General features: G+C 49.3%; 1 protein-coding gene across 3 annotated transcripts; it reads left to right on the top strand.

The window, feature by feature from the left end:
- Positions 1 to 521: 521 nt before the first annotated feature.
- On the top strand, positions 522 to 9,499 carry trmt10a (tRNA methyltransferase 10A). Of its 3 annotated transcripts, none has more exons than XM_056300568.1 (7): positions 522 to 896; positions 1,174 to 1,339; positions 3,005 to 3,076; positions 3,161 to 3,235; positions 8,000 to 8,149; positions 8,829 to 8,934; positions 9,048 to 9,499. In XM_056300568.1, the coding sequence occupies exons 1-7, from the start codon at positions 742 to 744 to the stop codon at positions 9,269 to 9,271; spliced, it is 948 nt and encodes a 315-aa protein (XP_056156543.1). In that variant the 5' UTR covers positions 522 to 741; the 3' UTR covers positions 9,272 to 9,499. The 3 variants fall into 3 exon arrangements, with proteins under 3 accessions (XP_056156543.1, XP_056156544.1, XP_056156545.1); XM_056300569.1 differs by having other exon boundaries at positions 754 to 968; XM_056300570.1 differs by having other exon boundaries at positions 804 to 896; positions 1,147 to 1,339.
- Positions 9,500 to 9,714: the final 215 nt, after the last annotated feature.

Raw genomic sequence — 9,714 nt, 5'->3', positions numbered from 1 at the left:
GGGGGCATGAACGCAAACGCTATATCAGCAAAGATCCTGCTGCAAGTGCTGGAGCCGGTGCAGCTGGACACCGCGTTGCGTGGGTTTGGTACAAAGAAGGGGTGCATGTGATTTTAAATAAAACGTTTGCCCACGTCACACGCGTCGCAACCCCCGTCGCCTAAACCGCGTGCTGCGCACAGCGTCAGGTGACCCCCGGCACAGCGTCACGTGTCCCCCGGCACTGCAGCATGTGTGACGTCATTAACAACCTGCTCGGTTTCGTGACAGCGTCACATAGACACGCTGGATTTATGGAGATCCAACAAGAGCTGCGACCAGGGAAACGAACCGGAACCAGAGAGAGCCTGCGATGTCTGACGGAGCTCGTGGTCATGTGCAGTACATTTTTCTGGACCCCCCCCTCCTCCCCGTTAGACCCCCCCCCGTTCAGTCGCCCAGAATGGTTTTGTTTTGTTTTTTGTCGCGCGGAGTGAAAGCCACAGAAGACGCATGTTGATGACGCAATTTAAGCGACGGCGCACCATCACACGGGGAGCTGTTTGAAAAAGCTCGCGTCGGGGGACGTGTTTGAACTCACGGCGTTTTTGGGGGGTTCGTCAGATGACATGACGGTGACTGGTGTCAGAAAGCCAACTTTGTAGCTCATTCCCAGCGAAGGGCAGGTCCGGTTCGGCGGCTGTTCGGAGACCGGCCTCCAGCGTGGGAACTTGGGACGGAGTCGCTTGGAACGCTTCACCAATGGCCGAGGATCGCTCGGACGCTGCGACGACGGCCCCGGAACGGGGACCGGGCGGCGATGACGGAGGCCGGGCGGAGGAGAAACCCCTGTCCAAGAGGCAGAGGAAGAAGCTGCTGAGGCACCAGAAGTGGGAGGAGGAAAGGGAGCTGCGAAAGTAGGCTTTTTAACTCGGTTTTCGTTGTGTGGGCCAAGCTAACGCCACGATCTGAGAAGTGCAGACACTATGGCAAGAACAACACGACTTTTATTAGAGTCCCACTGTTGATTTTAATGGTGCTCTGCCATGCTTTACATTGCTCATGAGCACCGGCGCTCAAATACAACGAGGGGCTGTTCCCATCGCTCATGTGCCGTAATTCCTAAATCCAGTAGGACATTACCTCATCTCCACTTCTGTTCCACAGCGCTTGTTAAGATGCCCTGTGTTGCAGGCAGAGACGGAAGGAGAAGAAGCACCTGCGGCGCATGGAGAGGCAGACTCAGGGGGAGGAGGCAGGGGACGAGGCCAGCAGCAGGAAACGCCTCCGCAGGGATGTGGTGCATAGCTCCCTCAGGCTGGTGGTGGACTGCAGCTTTGACAGCCTCATGGTGTACAAGGTAAAGAAGCCAGGTCGCCATCAGCAACTGGCATTTCATTTGTGTGTGTGTGTGTGTGTGTGTGTGTGTGTGTGTGTGTGTGTGTGTGTGTGTGGGAGGGGGGGGGGGTCCTGTCCTGTCCTGTCCTGTCCTGTGATGGCCTGGCGGCCTGTCCAGGGTGTCTCCCCACCTGCCGCTCAGTGACTGCTGGGATAGGCTCCAGCATCCCCACGACCCTGAGAGCAGGATAAGCGGTTGGGATAATGGATGGATGGAAGTAGTATGTGAAAAATACCTGGGTCTCATGCTGCATCTGCAGAAGTATTGGAGTATGCAAACACTGGACACTGCCGGTGTGAGTATGCCACAGTGCTGTGTGATTATTCCCGACAACAACCAACCGTGATGAAGGGCGATGATAAACCCAACTGACAGAACGAAAGGACGGTTTAAAGGCGGAGCAGAGAGGAGTTAAAATCAGTGGTTATTGTCATGGTTTAAGAAAAGCTGTGGATCACCACACTGGTGGAAGTTTATACACACCATGTTGTCGGTAACCTGCTGAAAAGAGCTGAAAGGAGTGTCTTTATGCATGCTCAATAATCCAGGTAAGAAAATCACAGACGGTGGAATCAGTTCGTCTGGACACAACGTTTATTGAGAGAACCGTGTCCCACCCTTATAAACAACACAGTGGCATGACGACCAAAAACAAGTATACCAATTGCTGTGAGCATTAACCAGAGTTACCATGGCCATGTGTACTGTTCACAGAGGATGAAACAATGGCCTCATGATGCTACGTCTCTCTTCACATGCGTTCTTGTTGATGAAGCAGTGGATGTGGTCCGTATGAAATTACAAAACGACCCCACCCTTAGCAATAGGACCACCATTAACACTGACCAAGTGTGTCTGCTCCTGAAGCTGTGTCTTCAATCCACGTACTTCACCTACAGGGGGCAGTACTATGGGTGTGCTATGAGTCTCACCTGTAGTGGCCAACTTGTACATGGAGGAAGTGGAAAAGAGACTCTGATGTCCTGTCCAGGGACACCACCTAGCCATTGGTTCAGAGTTGTGGACGACACCTGGGTTAAAATTAAATCTCAGGATGTAGCACATTTCACCCACCACATGAACTCTGTGGACAACCACATCAAGTTCACCAGGGAGGATGTGGAACATGACAGGTTAGCCTTCTTACACTGAAATTGCAGTTGGTGATGGGGGAAATTTGATTGTTGATGTTTGCCGTAAACCAACACATACTGATCAGTTTGACTCTCATCATCCACTGGAGCACAAACTAGGAGTTATCAGGATGCTGTACCACCGAGCTGACAACGTCCCCACTGACACAGCAGCCGGGGAAGAGGAGAAATCCCACATTAAACAGGCCCGGGATAAGTGTGCACCAGAAGGTGGTCCACCCCAAGTATCGGGTCCCCCGGCACAAACGGAGCAATATAGTGTAGCTGTTAAGTGCCAGGAGGATTGCCGTGACTTGTACATTGGGGACACCAAACAGATGCTGGTCCAGAGGATGACACAACACGGGAGAACTAACACACATTTTTTTCCCATGTAACACTACTGCTTTAGCCTCCAAGGATATGCAAAGTCAACAATAATCTCCTCGTAGCAGCTTTAAAGCATTACAAATGAATATTGTGTCTCTTTCAGGATGTCCGGAAGCTTCACAAACAGATCCAGCGGTGCTATGCGGAAAACAGAAGAGCCTTACACCCAGTACAGGTTGGTCCACTTTCCACCGGCTGTAGTTAACCTTGGCTGAGCTAAGCCCACTTTAAATGTATGGCTCTCTTCCCTCTCCCTCAGTTTTATTTGACAAGTCTCGGGGGTCAGCTGAAACAGATCATGGATGAAAATGACAAAGGCTGGGTCAACTGGAAGGTAGGTAGGCGGCTGCACAGCTTATCGTGTGTTTGTAGTCCATGTTCTGTTGTCATAGTTTCCATGATTGATAAACATAGGCCATTTTCAATGGTTATGCAGTTTACCCTCAGAAGTGGTAGAAAATTCTGGCGTCCGGGTAGCGTAGCGGTCTATTCCGTTGCCTACCAATACGAGGATTACCGATTCGAATCTCCGTGTTACCTCCGGCTTGGTCGGGCATCCCTACAGACACCATTGGCCGTGTCTGTGGGTGGGAAGCCGGATGTGGGTATGTGTCCTGTTTGCTGCGCTAGCAGCTCCTGGTCGGTTGGGGTGCCTGTTTGGGGGGGAGGGGGAACTGGATAATATTTGGATTTCCTCCCACGTGTTACGTCCCCCTGGTGAAACTCCTCACTGTCAGGTGAAAAGAAGCAGCTGGTGACTCTGCATGTATGGAGGAGACATGGTAGTCTGCAGCCCTCCCCGGATCGGTAGAGGGGGTGGAGCAGCGACCGGGACGGCTCAGAGAGTGGGGCAATTGGCCAGGTGCAATTGGGGAGAAAAAGTGAGGGGGGAAAAAGAAGTGGTAGAAAAGTCTATCCCACTATCGATTTGCCGTTTCTACTGTGGTTGAAAAGAGAATTAGTTTAGAATACTTGAAGTCTATCCCTGTTCTATACTCACCATCCATGGTCCACTGGTAGGTTTGAATTTCAGTCATCCATCCTGTTCCTCCTGCTAGACATGCAGCTCCACCCTGCCATCTAGAGTTTAATACAGCCAACTGGGGACAAATCCATGGTTAATATTCAGTATAAAAAAAGATTACTGTGGTTCAGCCAAAGCTACCATCATGCTTCAGCAGCCCCCTCTTCAGCACTTCCCACTTGGTGTTTGCCGCGGTGTAGTGACTCCTTTTTGTAATCATCTGTAGGCTGTGTTGCAGGAAGTAGCATGGTAGGAAATGACCACAACTGACCATAAAAAACTATAAATATTTCAAATGAACACTCGAATTTGTCCTCTGGTCTTACATGCCTTAGAGTGGAAACAGGCAGCAGGGGAGTTGTGGAAAAGCACATGCAGCCAGCCCCTGTGCAGATGCAGACTAATGTGATTAAAAAGGAACTTCTGTCAGTTTTATGTAAATTCAAAATGTCATTGGGATGTCATTTGAGAGCTGAGAACCATCATCTGCAAGTTGTGCAGCATGGCTGTCCTGGCTGGTCTGCTCTTATTAGCTTGTTCCTGCAATGCTATGTTTGTGCATTGTTTAGCCAATGTTAGCTAATTTGTTAAACGCTCACACAAGGCTGATGTCTGTCGTTGTGTAATACCAGTGTGTCAACCTGTTGCTGAAGTTGGTTTGCACGTAATAAGTCTAACATTTAGATTATTTTTTGTTTTTGTTTTTGTAAAACAGTGCAGTTTGAAAATTATCTCACTACTCAGGATTCACAAAGTTGTATGAAGTTGACATGTGACGCAAATCCTTGAGTCAACTCTGGTGGTAATAGTAACGATAAGATGCCAGCACTTTATAAACCTCTAACAGTGGCGTGTCATTTTGATGCTCACATGTGGGATTCTTCATCGATCCATACTTCAGCCCAGTTCAGTAATGCATTGGGGGGGAAAGGATCATTTTGCTTTTGCTGCCACAATCATCCATTTCATGGTCATCAGCTTTGGGTAGTGACCGAAAGTGTGAGATCGTGGATACAAGTGGCTGAAATTAGTTTCCTCTGTAGGGTGTCTGGGCTCAGCCTTAGAGATAGGGTGAGGAGCTCGGACATCCGGAGGGAGCTCGGTGTAGAGCCGCTGCTCCTTCACGTCGAAAGGAGCCAGTTGAGGTGGTTTGGGCATTTGATTAGGATGCCTCCTGGGCGCCTTCCTTAGGAGACCCCGGGGTAGACCCAGAACTTGCTGGAGAGACTACATGTCCAATCTGGCCTGGGAACGCCTTGGGAACCCCCAGGAGGAGCTGGAAAGCGTTGCTGGGGAGAGGGACGTCTGGAGTGCCCTACTTGGTTTGCTGCCACCGCGACCCGACCCAACCCCGGAGAAGCGGCTGATGATGAGATGAGAGATGAGACTCATTAATTTTTCCATCTGTTGAAATATTGTGTGGTGGGCCATGAAGTTGTAATTAGAAAAATTAAGAAGACCCTACATTAGCTCCCCCAGCCGATCCAACGCCAGCTCTTCCAGCCAAACACCTTCGACACACCTCCCCACACTCCACAAGACGACACCAAAAACACAGTCATCGCTAGATGAGGCCGCCGCCAGACCGCCCTCAGTGTTATCGAACTGCCAGTCTGCATGGGCTAGTAGTTAGCTTAGCCTGGCCCGCTTACGCGTCCTGTCAGATCGACCTCGGTGTTTCCTCCAACTGTTTTTTAAAGTGCCTACTGTTCATTATTCTGCCTACCTGAGGGTAAAAACTGTGTTTGACATGGCTGGTCTGAGCCTTGATGCTCCATAAGCGTTGTCCTGAATGAAGGGGTGAGAACAGACCATGTGCTGGGTGGCTGGTGTCCTTCATAATACTTGGAGCCTTCCTTCCTTCTGCAACGGGTGGTGTACAGGTCCTGAAGCTGTGGCAGTGCTGTACAGCCTTCGCTATTCTGGGAAGCTTTCCACTAGATTTTGGAAAATGGCTGCGGGAATTTGCTCCCATTCAAGAACAAGAGCATTAGTGAGAAGTGAGTTCGGGCACTGATATTAGGAAGAAGGCCTTTCCTCAGAGTCACAGGTCAAATTCCTCCCAAAGGTGTTGGATGGGGTTGAAGTCAGAGCTCTGTGCAGGCCAATCAAGTTCTTCCACACCAATCTTGACAAATCTTGTCTTTATGGACTTTGCTTTGTGCACAGGGGCGTTGTCATGCTGAAACAGGAAAGGGCTCCAAACTTCTCACCAAGTTGGGAGCACAGAATTCTTTAGAATGCCATTGTATGCTGTAGCATTGTTTCCCTTCGTTGGAACTGAGGGGCCTAAACCAAACCACAACAAACAGCCCCAGACCTTTATTCCTCCTCCACCCATTCTTACAGTTGGCACTATGCATTCAGGCAGGTAGCGTTCTGGCATCTTGCAAACCCAGATTGAGCATCAGACTGCTCAGACTGGAGCATCAGACTGCCAGATAGTGAAGTGTGATTCATTACGCTAGAGAACGTGTTTCCACTGCTCCAGAGTCCAGTGGCGGTGTGCTCTACACCACTACAGCCGACACTTGGCATGGTGCGTGGTGATGTTTGGCTTGTGTTGCAGGCTTGGTAATGAGTGTTGCAATTGAGGACAGATGATTTGTATGCGCTACATGCCCCAGCAGTCGGCAGTCCCGTTCTGTCAGCTTGTGTGGTCAGTTGCTTCATTCAATCATTTTGATACCCAAATGGTGTAAAACAAGCACAGGTAGTTTTGCTGTTGCTGCAGCTCAAAGTAATACCACAGTAGTACCAGTTTCCGCCGTCAGTTCAAGAACAATCACACTAATGACTTTATGAGGGCTAAGGTTGTAGCAGTAGTCCATCTTCATCCTGCTAGAACGGTGTAAAAGGAACACAGTTCAGCAAATGTCCATTCATTTTGTGCCAAATCTCATTCAGCCTCATTTATCAAGCCTGATCATTTTGATCACTGTCAGGCAAACTCATCGAGATAATGATTTCATTATAAAGATACAGTCCTAGAGAAGCCTTTCTTCTCCTACTTTTTTGGTACAAATGTATTTGTTCTGGGCGTCCGGGTAGCATAGCGGTCTATTCCGTTGCCTACCAACACGGGGATCGCCGGTTCGAATCCCTGTGTTACGTCTGGCTTGGTCAGGCGTCCATACAGACACAATTGGTCATGTCTGCGGGTGGGAAGCCAGATGTGGATGTGTGTCCTGGTTGCTGTACTAGCGCTTCCTCTGGTCGGTCAGGGTGCCTGTTCAGGGGGGAGAGGGGACTGGGGGGAACAGCGTGATCCTCCCACGCGCTACATCCCCCTGGTGAAACTCCTCACTGTCAGGTGAAAAGAAGCGGCTTGTGACTCCACATGTACGGGAGGAGACATGTGGTAGTCTGCAGCCCTCCCCGGATCAGCAGAGGGGGTGGAGCAGTGACCGGGGCAGCTCAGAGGAGTGGGGTAATTTGCCGAATACACTTGGGGAGAAAGGGGTGGCAAGATTGTTGTACATTAAACTAATTCAGACATCACTAGACAAAGAAATTTGGGGAAACGGAAGCAACACGTATGTGCTGAGACACAACTTTCTCTACCTGTTTGCAGAAGTTGACTGAAGGCCAAATCTTGATCAGTTTGTTAATGCAAATATTATCCAAAGTTGACCACCGTCTATTTGACTGATGAGAAGGATGAGGGGCTAATACCAGATTCTGTATCTAAGACCGGCATGTGTACCTGACGCCTTTCAGTTTGTGCGTGTGAACATTCCTCCCTTTTTAGCCAGACCACCGTGTGGTGTTCAGTTGAATGTTTTTTAGGCGGGCCACCGTGTGGTGTTCAGTTGAATGTTTTTGTTGTGTGTGTTTGAGACCTCCATCTCCAGGAGTAATTCATCAACGTCTGCGTCAAACTGTGCAGACGTTTCTACCATGTGCAGCCGGCCTCTCAGAGCTGGACTCTTAAATGATGCCAACATGTGATGAAAGCAGCATGCCAGTTTACTGACACGTGATTTAGTGCCGTGAGCATAATGGCTAGTTCACATGCATGTAGTCTCCATGTAAGATTGTAATTACCCGTCTGTGTTGTGTTCACATGTGCAGGACATCACCATTAAGACAGAACACTACCAGGAGGTGCTGGGTAAGGAGGAACTGGTCTACCTGACCTCAGACTCTCCCAATGTGCTGACCAAATTGGACCAAAGCAAGGCCTATGTCATCGGAGGCCTTGTGGACCACAACCATCATAAGGTCTGTTGGGGTTCTGAACTGCATACCTGGGCTGTTGGTGTTGCAAATGTCTTAACAGTTTTCTCCCCAACTGTATCCAGCCAATTACCCCACTCTTCCGAGCCGTCCCGGTCTCTGCTCCACCCTCTCTGCTGATCTGGGGAGGGCTGCAGACTACCACATGCCTCCTCCGATACATGTGGAGTCACCAGCCGCTTCTTTTCACCTGACAGTGAGGAGTTTCACCAGGGGGACGTAGCGTGTGGGAGGCTCACGCTATTCCCCCCAGTTCCCCCTCCCCCTTGAACAGGCACCCTGACCGACCAGAGGAGGTGCTAGTACAGCAACCAGGACACATACTCACATCCGGCTTCCCACCTGCAGAGACGGCCAATTGTGTCTGTAGGGATGCCCGACCAAGCCAGAGGTAACACGGGAATTCGAACTGGCGATCCCCATGTTGGTAGGCAACGGAATAGATTGCTACGCTAACCGGATGCCCCGACAGTTTATTTTTTGTTGCTGTGGTGGCTTATTTTCTTTCCCGCAGTAAACTGCCCTGGGATCTATTCCCCTGTCACATGTGTTGTTTTGGTTAGGTTCCTGCAACCTTCTGCAGAAATGTCTCAAACTGGTATAAGAGCAAAAGGTTTTCGTCCCTCTTAATAATTTAAATTTATTTTCATGTTTTACTTTGCAGGGAATCACTTTTCAGAAGGCGAAGGAACTGGGGATTGAACACGCGCAGCTTCCTCTGAGCACCTTTGTCCAAATGAACAGTCGTAAAGTACTGGCAGTCAACCACGGTAAGACCGGCATCTGTCACTATGAAATGAATACACCAACTGGTTTCTGCTTTATATTCTCGATCCAGTTTATCTCCTTCTTGCTTTTTATAGCGTGCATTTCATCTCTGTAGTGTTTGAGATCATTCTAGCACATCTGGAGAAGGACGACTGGCAGGAGGCCTTCTTCACCGTCCTGCCTCAAAGGAAAGGAGCCGTGCCCATGGCTCAGGTGACGAGGGCGCAGCAGAGTCGCTCTCCCACACCGAACGGCACCAGCACACCTGAGCTGAAGGAGGAGCGGGAAACCAATGATCCTGACTTGGCCCTAACAGACAAAGCAAGCTCAAACCTGTGACGCTGTGCCAAAGGACTGTACATACATACTGTAACATGGTACAAATACATGGACTGAAAAGACTGTTGGCCAGTGTACATAAGTGCTGTTTCCAAAAGGTGCTGGTGGTGAGAGCGTTTATTAAAATAGCATCTAGTGCTGTCACAATGCCTTCTGGTTTACCAACCATGTGTTTGTGTAAGAACTTTATTTTATTTTTTTGTGGGGGCTTCTTGGCTTCTTTAAAGGGAAAAATCCAAGTTATTGCCTGTGACTGGTCGGTCATGCAGTAGATATGGGGTCAAACAGGAAAGTGCTCTTGCATTAATATAATATAATAATAATAATACATATAATAATAATAGTAAGATAATAAAAATGTTTATTGAGCACTTTTCTAGACACCCAAAGTGCTTCACAGTGAAGGGGGTAACTCACTTCAACCACCACCAGTGTGTAGCACC

This window comes from Lampris incognitus, chromosome 20, assembly GCF_029633865.1.
Source record: "Lampris incognitus isolate fLamInc1 chromosome 20, fLamInc1.hap2, whole genome shotgun sequence".
Classification (NCBI taxonomy): Eukaryota; Metazoa; Chordata; class Actinopteri; order Lampriformes; family Lampridae; genus Lampris; species Lampris incognitus.
The sequence above is the reverse complement of the archived record's forward strand: the minus strand, read 5'-3'. Positions and strand labels throughout refer to the sequence as shown.

What these genes read in the sequence shown, in the direction of transcription:
- trmt10a (XM_056300568.1), top strand. Translation starts at nt 742, where the DNA reads ATGGCCGAGGATCGCTCGGACGCTGCGACGACGGCCCCGGAACGGGGA. An exon ending in GAGCCTTACACCCAGTACAG is followed by an intron (nt 3,077 to 3,160) that starts GTTGGTCCACTT and finishes CCTCTCCCTCAG; the next exon opens with TTTTATTTGACAAGTCTCGG. An exon ending in AGTACTGGCAGTCAACCACG is followed by an intron (nt 8,935 to 9,047) that starts GTAAGACCGGCA and finishes TCATCTCTGTAG; the next exon opens with TGTTTGAGATCATTCTAGCA.